General features: G+C 42.1%; 1 protein-coding gene across 1 annotated transcript in view; it reads right to left on the minus strand.

The window, feature by feature from the left end:
- Agk (acylglycerol kinase) overlaps positions 1–25,900 on the minus strand; it is a 79,136-nt gene that overhangs the window by 48,258 nt on the left and 4,978 nt on the right. The window contains exon 3 of the mRNA XM_028859052.2: positions 3,782–3,821. Within this exon, the coding sequence (XP_028714885.1) occupies positions 3,782–3,821 (40 nt within the window). The remainder of the gene's footprint in view (positions 1–3,781; positions 3,822–25,900) is intronic.

Consider the following 25,900-nt stretch of genomic DNA (forward strand, 5'->3'; position numbering starts at 1 on the left):
CACACACACACACACACACACACACTTTCCAAATACTTCAAAAAGATATTTTCTTTATAAAAAAAAAAATTACCTGGCCCATTATCAGTTCTGTTCTTTTTACTCTTACCCAGATCTTGACATTTTGCTGCTAAATCTTCAAATATCATAATTTGTTCAATTCCACCAGGAAAGAACCAACTAACCCAGCTGTGGTGGTCTGAATGAAAATTGCCCCCATAGACTCATAGGGAGTGGCATTACTGGTGGTGTGGCTTGCTGGAGGTAGTATGTCACAAGGGGGTAGGCTTTGAGTTTTCAGGTGCTCAAGCCAGGCCAGGTATGGCACTCTCTTCCTGCTGTCTGCTAATTTGGATGTAGAACTCTCAGCTACCTCTCCAGCATCACATCTGCCTGCATGCTGCCATGTTTCCCACCATGACTGGACTAAATCTCTGAACTGTAAGCCAGCCCCAATTAAATGTTTTCCTTTGTAAGAGCTGCCTTGGTCATGGTGTCTTTTCACAGCAATAGAAACCCTAAGACAGAAGTTGGTACCAGGAGTAGGGTATTGCTGTGATAGGCCTGACAATGTTTTTGCCTGGAGGAATATGAAACACTTTGGGAATTTGGACTAGAAAAGTGATTGGACATTTTAAATGAGGCTTAATGGGCCATACTAGTAGGAAGACAGTAGTGCTAAGGATGATTTGAACTGTGGGGGCCTGGCTCACGAGGTTTCCAAGTGGCCGGGCGGTGGTGGCGCACGCCTTTAATCCCAGCACTCGGGAGGCAGAGCCAGGCGGATCTCTGTAAATTCGAGGCCAGCCTGGACTACCAAGTGAGTCCCAGGAAAGGCGCAAAGCTACACAGAGAAACCCTGTCTCGAAAAACCAAAAAAAAAAGAGGTTTCCAAGGAGAAGAATATTAGTATGTGGCCTAGAGTTCTTTCTTGTGATATTTTGGTAAAGAATATTGTGGTTGTTTTCTGCCCTCGTCCAAAAACTCTGCCTGAGGCTAAATTAAAGAACTATGGATTAACAGCTTTGGCAGAGGACATTTCCATACAACTTAGCATGAACTGTCTTGTGTGGCTATTAGTGGCCATTCTTATGTAGATCTATAATGAAAAGGAGCAAGAAAGGAAAAATACAAAATGTACAGTTGAAAGAGAAAAGGAGTACCAGGAAGTGTAAACAGATTAAAGAAAATCCTGATGCTAAGTGGGATAAAGGGAGTAGTAAACTCATAGCAAGACCCCACCCAGCTAAGCTTCCAACTTGTGAAAAGGAATTAAAGAAAAGTTTAGGGCCCAGTGGTGGCGCACACCTTTAATCCCAACACGGGGAAGCAGAGGCAGGTGGATTTCAGAGTTCAAGGCCAGCCTGGTCTACAGAGTAAAACCCAGGATAGCCAAGCTTAGGCAGTGAAGGAAACTATCAAAAACCAATAAGCTGGTGAAAATGTATTTGAACAAGGGGGCCATTTTCCAGCACCAGCAAGCAGCAGAACTTGGCAGCTTAGGCCAAATGGTCCTGGCTTTAGAGATAAGGATAGAAGAAATGGGTTATGGATCTCCCTCCTCAACTAAGGAAAGCTGCTGAAGCCAGGTAGGTATATGTTAGGGTGACCCTTCATATACTCAGCTGTTTTTCAGTCTTGCTTTGGTCCAGTATTTCCTTACTATGTTCCCTTTCCTCCATTTTGGAACAGTAATGTGTATCCTGTGCCATTGTATGTTGGAAATATGTGATCTGCTTTTTTCTCATTTTGATTTTACAATGGGTTATAGGTAAGAGATTGCCATGAGTATCAGAGACTTTAAACTGTGGACTTTTAAACATAGTTCTGACTGTGATGGACTATAAGACTTTTGAAAGTTGGACAAAATGCATTTTGCATTATGATATGGCTTCAAGCCTAAGGGGCCTAGAGCGTGGAATGTGGTGGTCTGAATAAAAATGGCCCCCATAGACTGATAGGAAGTATGTCACTAGGGGATAGGCTTTGAGGTTTTAGATGCTCAAGCACTCTATCCAGATATAGAACCCTCGGCTACCTCTCCAGGATCATGTCTGCCTGAGTGTTGCCATGCTTCCAGCCATGACACAATGAATTAATTAAGCCTTTGAACTGTAAGTCAGCCCCCAATTAAATGCTTTCCTTTATAAGAGTTGCTGTGGTCATGGTTCCTCTTCACAGCATTAAGAACCCTAAGACACCAGCTTCTGGCCAACCAGATTCCAGATGTATGGCACTGAATTATCCCTCCTTGTCCGCATTTCTTAGTCCCTAGAATTAATAACCATACTTATAACTCAAGTCTAGGTTCCATGATGGATTAAGATGTTTGTGAAACTAGAGTTGAGTTTACATGATTTATAGTTTAATCATTCACTAATTTAGACTGTAAAAAAAAAAAAAAAACAGGAAAAGTAGAGAAAGCTGTGAGGACCAACCCACCTTTAGTCACATGGAATGAGCTAAACATGTACAGGGGAGTGGAGGATCAGAACAGTAAGGAGGTCAGTATGTGGGGGAAGAATAAGGTCTAACAAGACCTTATTCTTGGGAAAGTAAGAGGGGTTGGGATTCAGAACAGAGGCAGAGGATTTACCTTAGTAAGAGGAGGGTGTATCAGCTGGAACTCGATTTTAAGGTTTATTCAGTAGTTACCTTGATTTGATCACTAACTAGTGCATACATCTACCAGAGTATCATACTGCGACTCATAAACAGGTATAAAATATTGTGTCAATTAAAAAATAATCCAAAAGCTTATTTTTTTGGGAAAGAATCTTACGGTACAGCTCAGGCTGGTCTGACACTCATTATGTAACACAAAAAGTAAGCTCATGGCAATCCTCCTGCCTCAGCTTCCCAGAAGCTGGAATTATAGGTTTAAACTACCACATTGATCTTTAAAAGAAAATTTAAAGTTTATTTAAATTAATTTTTAAATAACATGAAGCTATACTAGATGGTATATCCGTGCAGAAATAAAATCAAATTCTTAGAGCATATTTAGAACCAAAGAAAGATTTATTAATAGTATCTACTGAAGTGAAAACACTTCAGAAACAAACATGAGGTTTGCCACCCACTTCTACTAAATGTGGTCTCTGTCATTTAACTTTCATACATCTCTTCAGGCACTGCTGACATCACAATCTTAAATGGCATATAACAAAAAGGCACTGAGTCACAGGACTACATCTGCAGGGTATAAATTACAAACGGGGAAGAGAGCAAGGCCAGGGTCTTAAATCTGAAAGGATTTACAATTCAACTATCACCAGCACAGCCAGAGAAACGGATGCTTAAGCAGAATCCCAGGGAACTGGATGGCAGTGCGATGCTATGAATCAGCCATGTTAGGGAGATGGGCTTTAAAAGCAGGAGTCAACAATTTTAACAAGATTTGACTTTCAGAGGTAACAGCTGCTCTGAACCATTATCCCTGGGGGCGATTCAATCAGGAATGATTCAGGGTTTATCCAGATCTTCAAGGATAACTGTGAACATGTGCCAGTTCCCAGCTCTTCAGCCAGTCCGGTTATGTGTTCTTGGGAGTGATCCAGAAGTAAACAAGTCTAAAATGGTGGGCGTCAGAACTGTTCTTCACCAGATGGCTAACTTCCACCCATTCTACTCAGAACTGGCTGACAGCCTGATCCATCTGGAGGTGGAGAACAGAGTCAAACTGCACTGATGCAAGACCCCACGGGAGTCCCTGGAGTAGCTGTGGCTCCTGCACCACGGAGATAAGGGGCGTTTAATTTTATCACAGAAATGGCTTTACCTGAGCTTCTTGACAGGCTGCTCTTCTTAGCAGGTTATCACTATCAAAGCAAACAAAAGAGACCCAGCATTAGCATTCCTGGAGATTAAGACCCAAACAGAATTGGTAGGTTCTTTAAAAAAAAAAAAAAAGTATCTTAAGTGAAGATGTCTTAAAGACCTGATATCAAATCAGAAGCACATCAGGGTAATATATTTTCTGAGTGAAGGCTTGTGCTAGCTATTTCCACATGCTGATGGGTAGAACACTGCCCTAGGCCCCTGCAATACCTGCAGCCCAATCTCCAGAACCTGAAGATCTGTGACTCCACAGGGCAGCAGGAAAGTGCAGATTAATTCAGGGCTTCGGGACAGGGAGGACATCTTGCATTATCCACTAGTCTTGTAGGCAGAGCATCCTTGCTGGCCGTGGTCAGAACACATGTGACTCCAGGAGGGTGGTCACTTGCTGGCTTTAAAGATGGAATGGACTGTGAGCCCAGGAATGCTGACAGCCTTGAGAAGCTGGAAAAGTCAGGAAGTAGCTTCTCCCCTTGCAGCCTCCAGGGGAATGTGCTGTGGGATGTTTTGTATGTTAAGTGTGTTGCTCTGATTGGTTAATAAATAAAACACTGACTGGCCAGTAGCCAGGCAGGAAGTATAAGTGGGGCAAGCAGAAAAGAGGATTCTAGGAACAGGAAGGCTGAGACGGAGAGAGTGGCTACCAGCTGCCATGATGAGAAGCAACATGTTAAGATACCGGTAAGCCACGAGCTATGTGGCAACTTATAAATGAATAGAAATGGGTTAATTTAAGATATAAGAACTAGATAGCTAGAAGCATGGACCATTAGGCCAAACAGTTTAAATAATATAAGCGTCTGTATGTTTATTTTATAAATGGGCTACGGGACTGCCGGGGCTTGGCGGGACCCGGAGAGAAAAACTCTAGCTACAGGAATGGCAGAGTTTTTCAGTCCTTGGACTTTAGCCCACAAGAGTGAGCTAAATATCGATGGTGTGTTAAACTGAAAGTTATTAGGCAACAATAGGAAACTAATGTATGTATCTTGGGTTTTTCTTATCCAAAGGACATTACTCAGGGCATTTGCCAAAGCTAAATTTGATATTTAGATGCTTCTGCTACTATTTTATCTGACTCCCTATTTTTTATATCACTATCAGATACTCTATTATATCAAAAATGGAAATAAGAGGCAAAGTTTGGCTTCCAAAAATGAAAACATTCTATCAGAATACAATCATATGTTTAACACAAAGTTCACCAAGATGTGTCGTAAGAGCACATTAAATGGCTCGAATTGCCTGTAGAGGCCAGTCTTCAATACCCTGCACTTACACACTTGGTACTACTGAAGAAAAGAATTTTAAAGGAAAAAAAGGTTACTTTACATATATTCCTTGACCACCTCTAGAACATTGGAGACCTAGAATTTGGCGTCTTGAGAGTAATTTCAAGACTGATATTGATAATTAAGGACGAATGAGAAGAAATAAAAAAATCTATATATTTTTCCACAGTTGCTGCCTGCTAACCTGTCTTCCACAGCCAAGCTACATAATATCCCCAAATGGTGAATGACCTGAAAGCTAGGAACAATATTCCATGAAAACTAAATGCCTCCAGTACCTCAAAAGCACACATTAATCAAGAGTTGAGGGGTGCTGGCCTGTTATGAGGTCTGGTCCATAGTGACTCAGCAGCCAGGTTCAGGTCCCACCTGCTGTATAACTGCACAGCTACCAGGGGGCAGGGGAGCTGTGCAACCTTCTCCCCTCCCCGACCCAACACTTCTGAATACGAGCTGTTTTCTCCCTGCATCCCTTCATCAAATCCCACTAGAGAATCATCCCAACATTAGCAATTCAAACACATACACTATGAGGTAAATCCAGGGTACAAATTTCATTTTTAGAAATAATACACTGATAAGCCTTTGCAGTTTACTTAGTATTTTACACCTATTATCTTATAAACACTGGAATGGCTAAACACTCAATTCTCGGGCACCTCTTAGCATAGAGTATTACCAGGTTCTGTGTAGCAATGAATGATGCCATGGTCACTAAAGCTCCCCTGGACTGCACCAATCACCACCTAGCTTCCATGCAACCCTGGGAATACTGCTTCTAGTCTTCCATGCCTGGATCCTCTCAAACTCTTGCTTTTAATGTTTTTCTAGTAGGCTGATTTCCGTTCACTGCCAGTGGTAATCCGATGACGCCCTGTGACTCTGCCTAAACTCTCTTGCCTCTATAAACTGGTCTCCTTGGCTTGTTTCCTCTACTGCTTCCTTCCAGGGTCCTCCCACGGTGCCAGACTGACCACCAGAGGGCACTGGCTCCTCTGGGGTGGTGAGCAGAGAACTCAACCTTTGTTTCAGCCATGACTCCCAGGCACTAGCTAAAGAGAACTATCTGGATGTGTATGAGAACATAGGTAGTTCCTCTGATCATCCCCCCCCCCCAATTCTTTGTTGCTACACATAACATTCGACAGTTAACCAGTGAGAGAAATTTTAAAGATCACGTATCTTTTGAATTTATTAATACCGCTTGATTTTTCAGAATGTTCAAAAGAATCTTAATCTAATGTGCAAAGTAGAATACACTATCGATGCCGCCTGTAGGAAAACCAGAATATGCACTGCCTTGGATCTTACAAAGAGAATCCCAGTGAAATCACAGTCAACTCTAACATCTAATTACACAAACTATCTTGATCTTACTCTTTGAACCTGGATGTTTATAAATGACAAGTATATTCTCACAGAAAAAGAGTCCTTGCACTAAGATGGACAGTCCTTTAGCATCCTAGGATATCCTAGGATCTGGGACACACCTCCTCCACACAGATATCCAAATCACTACTCAGAAGATTTACTATAAGACAAATACTACCTATATAAACAGTTGTAGTATATTGTTCAGAGACAAAAAAAATCTATACATGTTCATTATAGATTTAATTTTTTTTCTGAATATCCTTTGTGTGCAATTGGTTCTGTCCACAGATGCCAAGCCTACAGGTATGTATAGTCAACTATATTCTGATGATTTACAGCAAACTCTAAAAACTATTTCAAGAAATTTCAAATGTTTCAGAAATATGGTTTTGCCATAACTTAAGTGAAAATAACTTAAAATTCATTAAGTGATTATGTTGAGCCAGCTACTGTAGCACCTGTGGATGTAAAGTGAGAGCTACAGCTGTAGAGAGGACTGTGGATTCCACAGACCATCCCCTAACTTTCCTCCCTCCACTTATGGCTGTATCTCATCCCCCAACTCCAGCAGGCACCCTCTGCTAAACCACATGTAAAAGAATGCAAATAGATTCATATTTCTCACCCTGCACGAAACTCAAGTCCAAGGGGATCAAAGACCTCAACATAAAGCCAGACACACTGAACCTGCTAGAGGAGAAAAGTGGGAAATAGCCTTGAACACATTGGCACAGGAAACAAGTTTCTGAGCAAAACACAGCGTAGGCACTAAGATCAACCATTAATAAATGGGACCTCATAAAACTGAAAAGCTTCTGCAAGGCAAAGGACACTGTCAATTGGACAAAGAGGTAGTCTACAGAATGGGAAAAGATTTTCACTAATTCCATATCTGACAGAGGGCTAATATCCAAAATATATATGAAGAACTCAACAAATTAGATATCAAAAAACCAAATAATGCAATTTAAAAATGGGGTATACATCTAAACAGAATTCTCACTAGAGGAATCTCAAAGGGCTGAGAAATGCTGAAAGACATTTTCAACCTCCTTAGCCACCAGGGAAATGCAAATCAAAAGTACTTTGAGATTCCATCTTACACCTGACAGAGTTGCTAAGATCAACAAGCCCATGCTGTCAAGGATGTGAAGCAAGGCAAACACCCATGCATTGCTGGTGGAAGTGCAAACTCATGCAGCTACTTTGGAGGTCAATATGGCGGTCCCTCAGAAAACTGGGAATCAATCTACCTCAAGACCCAGCTATACCACTCTTGGGCATATAACCAAAGGATGCTCCAGCCTATGACAAGGACACTTGCTCAACTATGTTCATTGTAGCTTTATTCATAATAGCCAGAAACTGGAAACCTAGATGTCCCTCAACAGAAGAACAGATAAAGAAATTGTAGAACATTTACATAATGGAGTATTACTCAGCTTGTTTTAAAAAAAAAAAAAAAAAAAAGACATGAAATTTGCAGGCAAATAGATGGAACTAGAAAAAAATCATCCTGAGTGAGGTAATCCAGACCCAGAAAGATAAATATGGTATGTACTCACTTACAAGGGGATATTAGCAGTTAAGTAAGTGATAATCAAGCTACAATCTGTAAGCCCAGAGGTTGAGTGAAGAGGAGGGGTCTAGGGTGGAATGCAGAGATCTCCCTAGGAGAGGGAATTAGAATGGATTTTTGTAGGTGGACTGGGGGCAGGACTGGATAGGAGTGAGGGAGATGGAGTGGAGGGAGAGTGTGGGAAGAGACTATTGAAACTGAGGAGCATTTGGGGGGTGGTGTGGAAACCTAGTGCAGTGGAAACTTCCTGGAACCTATCTATGAAGGTGGTCCTAGTAGTGGGCTAGGGCTCCTGGTAGTGGGGCATATGGAATCTGGCCATCTCTTGTAGCCAGACAAAGCTTCCAGTAGTGGGACCAGGGTGCATTCAATTCAGTCATTGGCCAAGAGTCCAAAGGAAACTGCCCCCTCCTCCCCCGCAAACCCTGGCTGATGCTAAGACAAAAGGCTGTCCTCCGAATGACAGTAACGCCCCATTACCACTGTCATCCACACAACTGGTACCTACTCAGAGCCCTCGCCCCGACATTCTAGTCTCCTTGGTGCAGGAAGACACTCTGCAGGATACAGAAAGAGAAACACACAAACCTTTGACCTGTAATCTGTTCTGCCTGCACAATACGCTGGGACAGTGGTGGCACAGGACCTGTGGAAGTCGTCAACCAATGTCTGATTTGACCTAAGGCCCACCTCACAAGAAGGAATCTACACCCAACACTACTTGGGTAACAAAGAACCAGAGACTAGATAGCCCAGAGACCTAGAGTAAAACCAAACACAACTGTTAAAAAAATCAATAGAATGATTCCTAATAATATTCTGCTATACTCATAGATCAGTCAGTGCCTTATCCAGTCATCATCAGAGGTTTCCTCCAACAGCAGATGGGAACAGATGCAGGGACCCACAGCCAGAAATAATTCAGAGAGAGAGTCTAAATGGGAGGTCTCCATCAAATCCCTCCCCTCGGAGCTCAGGGAATTCTGTAGAAGAAGTCAGAAGAATAGATAGAGGGGGTGAACACCAGGAGAACAAGACCCTCTGAATCAAATGAGCAAGGCACATATGGGGCCAGAGACTGAGGCAGCAAGCTCAGGCTCTGCACCAAGGCCTCTGTGCATACATTACAACTTTCATCTTAGTATTTTTATGGAACTCTGGCTGTGAGAACAAGTGGGTCTCTGACTCTTTTGCCTACTCTTGGGACTCTTTTCCTCCCGTTTGGATACTATGTTCGATTTTAATATAGTAGTTTTTGCTTCATTTTATTGTGTTTTATTTTGTTGTGTATGTTGTTATCTCTTAGAAGCCTTTTCTAATGAGACAGAATCGGAGTAGATCAGAGGAGAGGGGAGGTAGGGAGGAACTCGGAGGAGTAGAGGGGGATACCACAATCAGAATATACTGCATGAGAAAACAATTTATTTTCAATAAAATAAAAGTGTAAAAATAAATAAATTAGCCGGGCGGTGGTGGCGCACGCCTTTAATCCCAGCACTCGGAAGGCAGAGCCAGGCGGATCTCTGTGAGTTCGAGGCCAGCCTGGGCTACCAAGTGAGTTCCAAGAAAGGCGCAAAGCTACACAGAGAAACCCTGTCTCAAAAATAATAAATAAATAAATAAATAAATAAATAAATAAATAAATAGAAAGAAAGAGAGAGAGAGACAGACAGACAGACAGACAGGGTAAAGGCTCTGGTGGATAATTGAAGGGTTAAGTTTTCCTTATTTCCCATCATTCCCTTTGATGCTGCTTTATACTTCTTATTTTGCTTCTCCTAAAAGGTACTGGTGTTCAGACCTCCAAGAATATGGTCATTTCTCTCTCCCCTGATTTTATGGTTTAAATATGAAATATCGCTAACAGGTCTGTGTTTCACACACTCAGTCCCCAGCATAGGGTGCTGTTTTAAAAGCTATGGTACCTTGCCTAGCTGACCAAGGGTCAGTATGGGTGAGGTCAGCCTTTGAAGGTGATCCTGTCCTTGGTTCCAGCTGCCCTCTCTTGCCTTCTGATCCATTACCACAATGCTCCCACTGCCATGCCTTCCCCAGAATGATAAACTGTAACCCACATGAAACAGTGAGTCAATAAGATTTCTATTATATTGTTATAACACTGTCATAAGTTGTTTCTGTCAATTATTTTGGTCATAGTGATAAAAAGCAACTAACACAAATTTTAATAAAAACAAAAAGACCAAATATAAAACCACCCTTGCCTTTATCCCACCACACATAAAACTGCTCATCCTGTCTTCCTTTCTGGATTATAAACTTCTTTAAATAATGGATAATTTGCCACTATTTTCTCCTGTACAACCCACAGCACAGACTCTTGTAGACAGTGGGAACTCAATGAATACTTGTTAATAAATAAGTGGCAAATGTTTGAACAGGAAAATTGACTCACTGTACTCAGAAGGCACACTTCATCCTTGAAGGGAAACTGAAGGTTATTCTTGTATGAGTACCTGGCAATTCTGAACCAGCAGATTAACTTAGACAGCTCTCCAGTGTAGCCAAGGGCAAGGACGAAAAATCCACACTCATGGGAATGCAGCCAGGTCAGAAGGACCTCAGGCTGTGTGTGAGCATGCACATGCAGAACAGAATGCAACTGGTACTCTTACAAACCAAAGCAAGGAGTTCCTTTCTGTATACCGCAAAGCCTGAGAACTGTTTCAGTGTCAGAAAATCCCAGATACTCAATAGATCAAAAGTCTGAAAGGGAGCCAGAGACTGACCTACCAAACACAGAAAATGGACTGTATGGCAACTGGCAGCCCATGCTCTTTCTATACAGCAAGGCGCCTCCTGGGCACTAACGGTAAATACAATTTACAAGAGGTACTCCCAAATGTAGTCACATCAGGAAGGGTCCCTGAAGAGCTACTCAGAACCAAAATGGAAGCTCTCTGACAGAAAGAAATTAGAAGCTTCTGGATTAGAAAATAAGGAAGAAAAAAAAGTCTGCTGATGTTACTGCCTGAGGCTTTAAAAAAAATATGAACTTGCCTGCTACTACAGGTAATAGGATGCTCTCAATTTATTCCAAGCCATAAATGTTTTATTTATTACTTTAGGACTGCAAAATAAGATAAGTTGCTACTTCAATAACAGCTTTACATGGGGAGAAGAATTACATTGATCCATCTTATTTCCCAAAAAGGATATTTCCCACTACAGTTAGAGGCAAATTGTTCAGCAATTTCTACCACCAGTTTTCCCTTGGTACATGCAAACACTGTCTTTGCTTTGCACAAAACAGATTTCAAGTTTAGATGTTTACAGCAACCATGGCGATTTACTCAGGCTTCCTGAAATAATTAGTTATCACATTGCCAGGGCTGTGCTCACTGGTTGTCGATGGAGGAGGGATAGGAAAAAAACGACAGGCAAGCTAAAAGTGAATCTTAGAGAGTGACTACAGAGGGTTTCCAATTACACATTTCAGCCCCTTCCTCACGCCCCCACTCCCTTCCCAAACAGGGAAATGCTGCTGCAGGGGCCTCTGCTACATGTGAGAAAACAGTGACCATACACTTCTGCCTAAGAGACAGACCTTTGACCCAGCAAAGGAAGTACAGCCTACTGGGAAGAATGTTCAATCTTTCCCTCCTAAAGTCAGTGTGACAGGTTAGAACACCAAGGTGACAATCCAAATGTTAAAGATTCGTGAAAGGATATGGAACCCTCCACTCTAACATTTCTGTTTTTATGGACATCATCTTTCCTTGTTCCTGGACCTCCCTATAATGGACACCAAGAAAATTTACATCTTCTCAACTCTCTCAAGCACAAAATGAGAAAGTTCCCTAAAGTCCTGAAAACATAAAGGAGAAAAACATTCTATTGATAGTAATATACTAAGTGGCAACTGTCTGCATTTCAATGCCATAAAATGAAAAGGAGCCACACGGACAATGGTTGGCATCAGATCCATCACAGTCATGATGCTCAGTGAAAATGGGTAAAGAACAAGAAAGTTAACAAACTACCAGAAAATGTGTACATGGCAGCCTCCTGGGCTAGTGAAAAGTGAAGCAACTTTTTAGTTGGTGGCTTAATTCAGTATTGGAAGAGACATTTTGAAATAACAATATAAAGCAAGCCAAAAGCAATTCTCCAAGAATTATTATTTGCAGCTGGGCAGTTGTGGAGCATGCCTTTAATCCCAGCACTTGGAAGGCAGAGGCAGGTGGATCTCTGTGAATTCAAAGCCAGCCTGGTCTACAGAGCAAGTTGCAGGACAGCTAGGGCTACACAGAGAAACCCTGTCTCGAAAAAACAAAAACAAAAAAATTATTATTTGCTAAAATAGAAGGGAGAGAAGATATATATTTTAAAAAAAAGTGCATAGAACACAATGAATTTAACACAACAGCTATACCCAGAGGAATGAGGAACGAGCTGGCAGGAGGATATTCAACAATGAACTAAACACTCCCTACAAACCTTTGCCAAAATGTGTGAACCTACTTACTGAATGAGACTCGTGATTCAACCCAGAGTTCTGAATTTGCTCACTGTCAAAACGTGATTCCTGAATACTGACAGGTTTAGGTCTACAATCCTTGCGTTTACTACCTGTGTTTCTTTGACAAAGTACAAAAGTCAAACAAATAAATATTTGCAGCCAGAGCAAATAAATACTTTTGTCAAAGGTGTCCAAACCCATGGCCCATTTCCTAGCAATCTGGGATTTTAAGGTTGAAAGAGTTCTTAGAAACGAACTAGCACATCGCATTAGTTTTCCCTCCATACATCCCAAGCCCCATCAATCAACCAGGACGGCATCACTCCACTAGTAACAAACTTCTACGGCAGTGATTCCCATCTTGGTAATGACATACAGAGAGAACATAGAGAGACCCAACCTCAGTCTCTAGGCCCCAAAGAGTCTGGATGTGTACTTAAGCTGTTTTCTCAACTCCTTTGAGCTCCTAGGAAATGACTAATTGACCTAGTTTGAGGAAACCTCTGGCCTGGGGACAGGCACGCTGTTAGAAAGGGACTGGGGGCTTGCACTTGAACTGAAACACCCTGCTTCTCAGCATGTGTGGCTCCTCCAACACTCCACCTGCTTTCTTTTTTTTTTTTTTTTTTTTTTTTTTTTTAAGATTTATTTATTTATTTTGTATACAGCATGTATGACCAGAAGAGGGCACCAGATCTCATTACAGATGGTTGTGAGCCACCATGTGGTTGCTGGGAATTGAACTCAGGACCTCTGGAAGAGCAGTCAGTGCTCTTAACCTCTGAGCCATCTCTCCAGCCCTCCACCTGCTTTCTAGAGACATTCTCGGAGAAAGGCACTGACAAAGCCCTGCCCACTGCCCATTGGTCACCCACTCCACACTTTTCTCGCTCCACTCGCTATTACAATCCTTCTTCTTGCCAGTGGGCTCAAGACAAAGCCCACAAATCTATCCCCACCCTTTAATAATTCAATAGTATTTATCAGGCAAAGACTCAACCTCTACCCAAGACAGGAAGGCCTCAACTCTAACAAAATCTAAAGGCTGCTCTGAACAGCTCTCATTTGGCTCCTTTTCGTTCATACTCTGAAATGAGAACTCCCCAAAACACCTTCCCAGTCTTATTATCAGATGACAGCACTGTCTACACTTGTGCAGAACAAGCTATTACTTATGATATTTCAAGTGTCCTGGTTTCTCAGGTTTCCTCCTCACAGCCTGCTTCCCTTCCAGCTCAGGATAGGACATTATTTAACAAAAGATGGCATCGTTGAGGGGTTCTCTCTGGTGACTAAGCTGTCCTGTGAGCCTGCTCTGTGGGACTCTTCATTAACCAGAAGATAGTTCTACAAGCTATGCCCACACACACCCATCCATCGACCAAGAGAAAGAGAAGGGGGAAAGTCTTTATCCTGGAAGCCTTTCTCATTCCTCAGAGTATGAAATTACTCCACTTTCACTCTTTTATTCTAGACTCAAGTCTTTACCAGATACCAACGTTTCTTCCTACCCCACTGTTCTGATAGTCACGGAAGCACAAGTCAGCAGACGGAGTTCTCTAACTGTGGAAAAGCTCCATCTCTGACTGTGAGCTACAATTCTGTGAGGTCCACACTGTACCACCATTAGGGGACCCTTCAGCTGCCGTCAGAGAACATTCTTCGCCCTCTAGCTTTTTTTTTTTTTTTAAGATTTCTACTAATTCATTTTTAATTATACATTTACTTGTGTGTGTGTGTGTGTGTGTGTGTGTGTGTGTGTGTGTGTGTGTGTGTGTGACATATACCACAGCATGTGTGGAGGTCACAGGACAACTCTCAGGTATCAGTTCTCTTCCCGGCCTTGGCAGGAAATAGCATCTATCGCCTGTCTAATTCTAAGAAGACATTCTTTCATGGTTCATTCACTTCTGTTTTCTTATTTTTTTTAATCCATTCATTTTTATCAATTTAAACACCTTATTCCAGATTTTTTTTCCCATACAAATGTATCATTCACTTTACTAGGCAGCCGAAACACTAGCTCTCTAGATTCCAATGACCATCATTATACATTGGCAAGCGTCATTGAAAGTAGATACATATAGTCTCAGTTATGTATGAAGTATTCAAGTCTAGAGAAAAAGAGAAGACAGAGTATTACATAGAGTTTATGAAGGTATTCAAGAATGTATAGGTCGAGAGAAAACCTAACGTTCTATAAACATCCCCCATGAGATGGTATTCACCTGGGCTCAAAGCTCCACAGCAGATCTGGACAACTTCTACCTGAAAACACCTAACTTAGTAGCTACTAATATCAGTGTTCTGCTGTTTGAAAACATGATACATTTGAAATGTTGGTTACTACCTAGAGAAGAGCTGCTTTCAGCATCAGCTAGGATTACTTTTGTACAGGCCTTGGAACAAGTAAAACCACTAACATAAAAATCACCCCAATTGCCGGGCGGTGGTGGCACACGCCTTTAATCCCAGCACTCAGGAGGCAGAGGCACGCAGATCTGTGAGTTCAAGGCCAGCCTGGTCTCCAAAGCGAGTTCTAGGAAAGGCGCAAAGATACACAGAGAAACCCTGTCTCGAAAAACCAAAAAAAAAAAAAAAAAAAAAAAAATCACCCCAATTATGTGAAGCCATAAAGACAAAATTTAAGTTAAATATACCTCCTGTCTTCCATCTTAGATACAGGAAAGTACAGATACTGATATTTTTTTTTAAAGGAAGAAATCTGTTTTCCACATAATCTAACAAAAGGACTTGGAAAGAAAGGGAATATAATTAAACTTCATTGTATTTAGAAGTTTAAAAGAAGTTCCCTTATTCCCTATCAAATCTGGGCTGACAAGCATGTTATTTAATTGCCCACAAACGAGCTTCTTTAAATAGCACCGATTAAAACCCCAATTTCAGCCTCAGCCTGTGCACAGGGGTGGGGTGGGGGGTTGATGCAGAATGAACTTTGAAATGACTAAAAAGCAAAACAAACTGCTTTATCAAAGTTTCAACGAAGTCTGAAACAAAGAGAAGCTATGAAGGGGAATAAACCTCCTACCACCAGCCACTGGTAAGGCAGCTGCTGCAGAGGAGACAGCCAGATCCCAGACAACTGCTGCAGAGTCAGAGGCATCTCTGGACGGGTATCAGGGTGAAATGTCTGCTTCCAGACATCCAGAGAGACTGGGAACCAAAGCACAAGACATTCCTGAAACCATAATCTCCACCAAAAGCCTATCAAGTGTGGCTCATGCATAATTTATCCCTGGAAGCTAACACATTCCCCTTGCCTATCCTGTCAGGGTCTCAAACTCAGTGCCTAAAATAGAAAATATATCCTCTTTGTCAAACCAATTCTCCCTGGTAACTTCTTTCTTTCTGCATCACCAATTATACCAGTCTTGAAGCCATAAAATGATTTCTCCTATGTTCCTCTGCCTCAGCCAAACACCCAGTCAATCACCTAGCAATAACAACAGCTAGCATCTGCAGAGAGCTAAATTTAAGCCCAGTATAGGGCACTTGACCCACACCTCCTCATTCAGTCCTTGCAACTCACCTGCTAAACACGTATAATTATGCCTCCTGTGGGGACAAGGAACTGAGGCTCAGTTAAGTGGCTTAAGTAACTTGACAAGGCCACGCAGCTGACAGGGAGCAACACTGAAACCAGAGACGCCGACATGCCTTCCACGCTTTATTAGTCCCAGAACCACAGCTTCACATCCGCTCATTGTCTTCCTTTCCTCATGCAACCCTCTGTTTTAGGCCATTAGTAGCTTTGAGGTCAACTTCTGAAATGTGCCCTGCAGAGGAGGCTAAGTTAAACTCCCAGAATGTTACCTTGTTCATAATATTCTTCTCCCCTTAAGATCTTACTGTACTCAAACACAGGTATCCTACATGCAAAGCCTCCCACAACCTGGCTTTTCCAGAGTCTGATGAAACACGCAACTTCAGTCACATTCTCTCTTTTTTTTTTTCACTTTTTACTTATTTTTTGTGTCTTTCATATCATGCATCTCCATCCCATCCATTTCCCCATCCCTTCGTATCATTCTTTACCAGTCTCCACAAATCCACTACACTGCCATTTCCTGCCTATGCTTGAGCAACTGACCACTCCTAGAACACTGTGCCACTAGGTCCTCAAGGCTCAACTCAAATGACATCTTTTTTAGGTTTCCCACCTGAGGAAAAAAACAAAAGATGTGTTGTTTCTGTTAATGTTCTTTGTAGCAAGGAGCAGTTTAAGAAAGCTCTGTACAACAACCCATAGAGATGGGTACCATTACTATCTACTATCTCCAGTTTATAGGCAGAGAATCCAAACCTGGAGATGTAAAGTTACCTAGGGCTTCCCTGCTTGTGGTGGTTTGAATGAGAATGGCCCCATAGGCTCATATATTTGAATGTTTGTCTCCCAGTTGGTGGACTGTCTAGGAAGGATTAGGTGTGGCCTTGTTGGAGGAGGTGTGTCACTGGGGGTGGGCTTTGAGGTTTCAAAAGCCCATGCCATTGACAGTCTGCCTGCTTGCCACCATGCTCAACACCATAACAGTCATGGACTAGCCCTCTGAAACTATAAGCAAGTGCCAAATTAAATGCTTTCTTTTATAAGCTGCCTTGGTCATGGTGTCTCTTCATGGCAACAGAATAGTAACTAAGACATTGACAATAAATATAAATTTGAAGTTCAATCCCACATTGTCCAGCTCTAGAGCCTTAACTATTCTACCATAGGGGACTCTGAGAAGTGATCCTTCTCAACAGCTTGGTGATTGCATCCAAATCCCCTGATCACTCATAACATTACCAACAGCAGGATACCTGCCTCCTCAAGTGATACTGTATAAACTGAGAAGTGGGGGCCAGAAGGAAGCAGGGTTAGAACCATTGTCAATCGCTGAGCCAAAGGGGTTAGTTGAAAAGTGGTGACAAGGCTCAATGAGCAAACACAGTGAGACAGACCAAAGGCAGAGTAAGCAAGGACAAGGTCTCCAGTGTGACAGAACAGTACGGGCTTGAGTCAGATCAGCAAGGCTTCCGGTATGTCTCGCTGGTCTTAATGGCTGTGCCCTATTGTTCTGAAGTTATGCCATATGAAGTTTACCTTTATCTTATACGTATTTTATGTGTATGTGTGAGTTACCTGCATGCATGTATGTGTACCATGTACATTTGTGGTGCCCACAGAGGCCAGAAGAAGGTATCAGATCCTCCTGAGAATGGAGTTACAGGGGATTATGAGAGACTATGTAGGAGCTGGCAAACAAACTGATGTCCTCTAGAAGAGCAGCAAGTACTCTGAACCACAGAGCCATCTCTTCAGTCCCTACATTAGATTTCAAACTAGTCTTTTTCAGACTGTCTCATTACACATGGACAGAGAGATAGAGAAGGGCTCAGATCTTACTCAATCACCCAGCAGGTCCTTGTCTTCCTGCCCACTGGACATCTCTCATGTCATCCACTGCCCAAATACCATCAACACTGTTTCAGCTCTCCAAGTACTGAGTAGTCATTACATCAACACTGTTCCAGCTCTCCAAGTACTGAGCAGTCATTACATCAAATTATTCAGAGCCGTTACTTGAACTCATGTCCAGAATACACTAAGCTAGAGTCCTGCAGTTATCTTATTCAACCCTTCAATGACCCAGTAAGATACGTCTATGCCCATTCCACAGTTAAAGAATGTCCAGCTTCAGAAGCCCAAGGTCATACTGCTAGGCTATCTCACTGCTGCCTGACTCCGGTGACAGCTTCCATACTCTACTGCCTCCTTTCTCCTGCTACTTTTTCATCAGCAGGCTCTTTGCTACTAAAAGGGCTAGAAAAGTATGAAAGACCATTGCAGGTAAATGGCTGACATGATGAACTAGCAGCCTGGAACAGAATCTTCCCCAGGGATCCCAGAAGGCTCAGTAAGAGCAGTTGGAGAGGAATGAGCAATACTTAAACTCTCTTTACTCTCGGCACACAGGGTCATTTCCTTCTCTTCAATTGCTCTCACAGAGCGGCAGTGAGAGCCATCCCTGCTGCTCCTGCCAACTACAGCAGGAAAATTATACAGGAGAGATCTCAAAAAAAAAAAAAAAAAATTACTTTCTCCTTTGAAACTTGGGAGAAGGGAGAAAATAGAAGGAATTCTCAGAGGAGAAGATTTTATAAATACTATAAACAATGGAATAAAGCCTACAAATAAATATATGATGTCAAAAGATTCATAAGAGGAGGCAATAAAAGTGAATTACAGGCAGAAAAAATAAATTAAAATATGTTTTTCCCCCCAGACCTGCTGTGAATGCTCCCCACCCCTTCTATTTACATGGAATGTCAAGAGAAGATGAATGTCTAAAGAAACTCTATCTCTTACCTGAGAACAGCCATGTCATTAGGGGTCACTTACAAAATATGCCAAGTAAGGATGGAGTCTGGAGAACACCAGAATGAAACAAAACAAAAGGACAGCCTGAAAGTAACTGGAAAAGATCAAAGACAACTGATTGCACCAGGCAAAGGTTGAAAAGTACTCGTTCAACTAAGGCTATTTATGACTTTGCCCAGAGCATGCTCCCTTCAATGATGGAATATAAACCAAATTCTACTAATTTGGCTTTCAAGTGGCAGAAAAGGTTAAGAAGTAAACTTTAAAAACAAGTATAAATGCAAAGATAGGTAGGGCAGTAAACAAAGGGAATTGTCACTTGAATGAAGACGTGTTTTAAGTTGGGAATGATTTTGATCAACAAGGAAGGGAAAGTCTGAGATTAAGGACACAGATGAAGGAACAGACGATGAGGGGCAGGCACAAAGGAGAGGCAGAATGACTGGCATTGGGCAGCAGGCCAGCTGCCCCACCCAGTGAAGGAGAGAACACAAGTGTGCATGTGGATAACTGGCCTGTGTTCTGTAATTTCCTCTTTAAAATGGGAGTTAAGGTCGTCTGAGTATGGAGAAGGCAGAAGATGAAACAGAAATTCATGAATATTTCAAGGCACATTTGTGAAAAATGGAAGGGGAGCCTGACTAGAGATGGAGTGCATTACTCGTTTTAGGGGAATTCAGGAGGCCTAGATGTGCGAGTTCAGAAGATGGAGTTAATACTTTGCTTTGCTTCTGAATCCCATCCTTTCATCCTCTCCCATAAACAAAATGTGCATTGAGTCCCTTCTATGTGCAGGGGTTTCAGGATAATATTATGCAAGACAAAGTCTATATAGTATTAGGATAAGAGAAGACATAAATAAAAATAAATCATCACAATAGCAATGAGTGATTTTACTTATTTGTATTTGTGTGTGTGTGTGTGTGCACACTATGTATAGGTGTGCTCACCTGTACACCTGTACTTGCAGAGGATAGAGGTTGATATTGGGTGTCTTCCTCTATCATTCTACTTCTTTGCTGGAGACAGTGTCTCTCAGTGAACCTGGAACTCACAGTCTTGACTATACTGGCTAGCCAATAAGCCCAAGGGACTGTCCCATCTCCACAACTCCAAAGATGGGGTTATGGATGCGCCCTGCCATATCTACCTTTTATGTGGGTGCTGGGGATCCCAAATCAGATCCTTGTGTTTTCACAGCAAGCACTTTATCCACTGAGCAACCTCATTGGCCCTACAAGAGCAATGAGTGTTTTAGACAGGAAGAGTTCACAGGAAAGGCAGGATGATTACCTAAGATTAGATGGGGAAGATCTCTGAAAAGACTGAGATTTGGAGAAACTTCAGTAGCCCAGAAAAGAATGCCATATGAAGACCTGAAGGCCGAATACTAAAATGTAGAGTACAACAAGATGTATACAGCTGAGGCCAAGTTCATGCACAGCTGGTAAGAATTTGGGATTTGAGTCTAACAGCAACAGCAGTCTTCACTTACAGAACTACAGCATGGTAAAGGTGTACAAACAGAAACGGTCAAAAAGCTAGGGAGCTAGGAAGAATCTGCACAAGAAAGGAGGGCATGTGGATGAGGATGCAGATGGTGGGGACAGACAAAAGAAACAGAACACATTAGGAAACCCTAAAATCATCTAGAATCTATGCACAGGATATGAGACGTGGGTAAGGAGGAACAGAGGATGTCCAAATATCTAGGGAAATAAAATGGAGAGTGAGTAATATCAATAACCGAGGAGCAGGTTGGGCAAGAAGATCTTGTTTTTAGGATGCTGGGCCAGAAATACCTGTGAAGCATCCTAAGATAAGTACTTGCATTGGCTACTTTTCTGTTGCCATGATAAAACCCCAGGCCAATGTAACTTATGGAAGAAGAGTTCATCTGGGCTTATGGTTCCAGAGCTTGAGAGTTCCTAAGGAGAACAGAGACACGGTGGCAGAAGAAGGGAGCTGGGACTCACACCCTCACCCATTGCAGGAGGCAGAGACAGCAAACTAGGAATGGTGTGAGTCTTTCAAACCTCAAACCCCACCCCACTGACGTAGTTGTCAGCAAGGCCACACCTCCCAAATGACACCACCAACTGGGGATCAAGTGTCAAATGCCACAAGATTATGGGGGCATCCCATTCAAGCCAACACAGCACCTGAACATACACTGAGGTGTGGAGCTCAGAAGAGGTCTGTATAGAGACAAACAAAACCCTGGGACTGGACGCCCAGAGTTGTAACAGAAGACAGGTGAGCAGGTGAGATCATCACAGGAGGGCACGACATAAGAAGACAGCCTGGGGCAGAGAACTCACCCCTCAAGCTTGAGAGAAGGGGTCACTAAGGACAAGAAGGGGAGTGGCAAAGAGAGAAAGAAGTGAGGGAGAAGCAGGAGTCTGGAAGGCATAGACAAGAGGGAAATGTGTCTAGCTGTGGTAAGGGGGGGGGGGGACGACGTGAGACTGCAAGGCCAGCCAGTACAGATAAAAGGGGAACCGAGTCAGACCAAGTGCTAGGTGGTGGCACATACTATAATCCCAGCACTTGGGAGGCTGAGGCAGGGAGATCCTAAGCCAGCCTGGAGTTGAGGATTGAGGGAGAAAGAAAAGAAGGGAAGAAGAAATAAAATGCATCTAAACAGGAAAGGAAGACGAAAACTATCTCTGTTTACAGATGACATGATCTTTTATATAGAACACCAGAATGTTACACCCAACCACAGAAAAAGTGTTAGAACCGTAAGACAACTTCAGCAAAGCTGCCAGACAGAAAAAGCATTAACAAAGCAAGCTGCACTGCCATGCACAGATTGAACAATGCATAAAGGAAACCAAGAAATCAATCACCAAGAAGACCAAAAAGAATAACTATTTACAAATAAATTTAGGCAGGTGAGAGATGTGTTCACTAAAACCCACAAAACAGACAGAAAGACATCACATGCTCAAGGATTGGAAGATAATGCTGTTAAAATGGCCACAACACACAGCAGTCTACCAATTTCATTCAATCCCTGTCAAAATCCCAAAGGCACTTTTTGCAGAAATAGGTAAAAGCCACCTCAGAATCAATATGAAATCTCAAAAAGCCTGAATGGCCAAAATAATCTAGAAAAGGAACAAAGTTAGAAGCTTCTCACTTCATAATTTCACAATTTCTTGCAAGGCTATAGTAATCAAAACGTGGTTTTGGCATACAGATAGTTACACAGGTACATGGAATAGAACAGTCAAAATATCTTCAACAAAAGTCTTTAGACAAATTTCTAAAAGGACTTATTAAACAAAAAACATGATCCAAATGTAGGGGTGAAAGCCTTCAATCAGAGAAATAGGGAAAGCCACCAGCCAATCTTACCTCACCAACTCTGCAGCTTCCAAATGCACATTACTTCCTGTCTATCCACGCCTTTATTGCCTTGCTGTTCTGCCCTCTCATTGGCTATCTTAGCCCAGCTACCTCACTTCCTCTTCCTAAACAGCTCTGTCACTTTCTGTCTGTCTGTACAGACCTCCAGACCTCGATGGTTGGTACTGGGATTGAAGGCATGTGTCACCATCCTTGGCTCTGTTCCCTAGTGTGGCCTTGAACACACAGAGACCCTGCCTGCTAAGTGATAGGATTAAGGGCGGGTGCTGCCTGACTTCTCTATTTACTTAAAATGGCTGGCCTCCCACCCCCCCACCCCCCCACCCCACGATCTCCAGGCATGCTTTATTTATTAATGCACAAATAAAATATCACCACACTTGAACACAAATAAAATAGCACATTTCCCCTTTTCTTGTCTAATAAAAATAAAAAAATAAAAATAAAATTATAACTAATATAAGAAAAACTATATAATACGTGTTGCTCTGATTGGTTGATAAATAAAGCTATCTGGCCTATGGCAAGTCAGCTTAGAGGCAGGCGGGAAATTCAAAGAGAGAGAGGAAGAAGGTGGGGAGAGACACCAGCAAGCTCTGCCCAAGGAGCAACATGTAATAGGATGCAGGTAAAGCCATGGAACATGTGTCAATACATAGATTAATAGTTATGGGCTAATTTAAGATATAAGAGCTAGCTAGCAAAAGGCTTGAGTCATGGCCATGCAGTTATAATTAATATAGGCCTTTGTGTGTTTACTTGGGAGACGTGAGTGGGAGAGATTTGTCCCAACTACTGGCAGGCCAGGACACAGGAAACCTTCTGGCTACAAAAGTCCCAAGACCACACAACAGAGAATTCTACAAATGGTGCCAGCCCAGATACCCACATGCAAAACAGTGAAGCTATATCTTAGCATTATATCATATACAAAATTAAACATAACGCCCTAAATGTGACCTAAAACTATGAAGCTCCTAGAAGCAAACCTGGGGGAAAGCGTAATGCCATTGGATTTGGCAAAAATTTCTTGGACGTGATAACTAAAAGCTCAGGCAAGGACTGAGGAGATGGCTCAGTTGGTAATGATGTCCTGTAAGCATGAGGACCTAACTATGGAACCCTAGCACTCATGTGAAATGCCAGTGTGACATCTATAATCCCAGCACTGTGAAGCAGATACAGAGATAACCAGAACCTGCTGACCAGCTACTGTGGCCCCAGTAAGTGAGCTCTGGGGTTGATGAGTAACTGTCCCAAAAAATAATGTGGAGGGCAACACTGACTTCTGACCAATATACATATGCAGACACATTCACCATACACACAAATCTACCCAAAGCACAGGCAACAAAAGCAAAGATAGCCAATGGGACATCAACAACAAAAGCATAGACAGCCAATGTGACATCAACAACAAAAGCAACAACAGCCAATGGGACATCAACAACAAAAGCAAAGACAGCCAATGGGACATCAACAACAAAAGCAAAGACAGCCAATGGGACATCAACAACAAAAGCAAAGACAGCCAATGGGATATCAACAACAAAAGCAAAGACAGCCAATGGGACATCAACAACAAAAGCAAAGACAGCCAATGGGATATCAACAGCAAAAGCAACGATAGCCAAATGAGACATCAACAACAAAAGCAAAGACAGCCAATGGGACATCAACAACAAAAGCAAAGACAGCCAATGGGACATCAACAACAAAAGCAAAGACAGCCAATGGGACATCAACAGCAAAAGCAGACAGCCAATAGGACATCAACAACAAAAGCAGATAGCCAATGGAACATCAACTTTAAAAACTTCTGACCACCCAAAGACACAACAAATTGAAAAGCCAATAAATACAATGAGAAAAAAACTGCAAATCATGTATAGCCTAAGGGGTTAATATCTAGAATATATAAAGAATTCATACAGTTCAACAACAAAGCCCAATTAAGAACTGGGCAAAGACGTTCAACAAACTTTTCTCCAAAGAAGAAACAGAAGGGGTCAAAGGGTATATGAAAAAAAATAATCTGTATTTTTAGAAAAATGAAAATCAACACCACAACATACCTCACACCCATCACAACAAAACATGTTAATGCAGATATAGAGAAACTGGAACTATTTTGCACTGTTAGTAGTACTGCAAAAGCTGTTACCAAAAGGAATTTGAAGGCTCCTTGAAAACTAACACTAGCACTTCCTACCATATGATCCAGGAGCCCTTCCTTCCTCTAGGTATGTCTCTGAAAGAACTATAAAAGAATCTGAGGTATTCTCTCTCCCAAGTTCATTGCAACATTATTCACAATGGCCAACAGACAGAAGTAACCCAAATCTGCACTGGTAAATGAGTCAAGTATGACATACACATGAAGAAGACTATTAATTGTTCAGCATTTAAAAATAAGGCAACCCCACATTCTACAATGTGGGTGAATATTAAGGACAGTTTCCAAGTGCAATACGCCAGTCACAAAAGGGCAAACACGGTATGATCCCAGCTACACTGCATGTCTGTATCATGGAAAACAAAGCAGCTCGTGACTGCGAGAAGGGAAGGGAAGAAAATGGATTGGTCAATGGGTATAGTTTCAGTTTTGCAAAAACAAAGGAGTCCAAGAAATCTTTTGCACAACAACATGTAAGAACGTATTCAACAATGTTGGCCTACTGTACACTCACTCATGAATGACCAAGGTGGAAAATCATGTTTTTCACTACAATTTGAAAGTAAAAGGGCCCATGAAGTATCAAAGTATGCAGAAGTATGAGAAAGAGAAGAGCGAGACCCAGGAACTGTATCTGTGGCCCTAACCTTGGATTTCAAGGGTAGAGAAGGAGCATATGAAGCCTTCAGTCAAGCTGTTTCAAACCTCGTTCAGAGTGAGCCTTTCCATGCTGGAGAACTGAGGGCCTTTTAAAAAGTCTGAAGACTTCAGGGAGTATCAGAGGACCTCTGAAGACAAGTGAGCTCTTCAGATCTTCACCTAGTGGGAACGGGGGAGACCCCCAATGAGCTGGCATCAGTGCACCTTAGAGGTCCTGCAAAGGCAGTACAGACTCCCAAGGGCCCAGGTTAGAAACGAGAGGAAAGGTCTGTTAACTCTTTTCTTACCTTACAAATACTAAGCTGTGTGGGCAGTAGCTAACAGAATTTGGTGCTTAGCTCTGAGAATACTTGCAAGGGAAGAACCACTCAGCTGCAAAATATCATACCACACACTACAGTGTCAAGTTTTTTGCCAGCAGTAAACTGAGAACATTTATAGAAGTATCAAGTGTGGATCTCTTTTCCAATATAATTCCTAACTCTTCCCTGTTTAGCAAAGCAATATCAAATATATCTGGATTTCTGTGCTGGTAGCACTTGGTCACTTAAAGACTACAATTACATTGGCTGTTAAGTTTTTATGATTTTTATTTAAAAAAAAAAAATCTGTTTATGTAAATCTTACCACCTAAAGCCAGAACAGAAGATGTGTTACTTTCTTCTCCTGCTACGTCTGAAGGCTGATATAACACTTCATTATACTGAATTCCTTATTCAAACACAAAGGGTGCTAAGCTGTG

Source organism: Peromyscus leucopus, chromosome 3 (assembly GCF_004664715.2).
Source record: "Peromyscus leucopus breed LL Stock chromosome 3, UCI_PerLeu_2.1, whole genome shotgun sequence".
Taxonomy (NCBI): Eukaryota; Metazoa; Chordata; class Mammalia; order Rodentia; family Cricetidae; genus Peromyscus; species Peromyscus leucopus.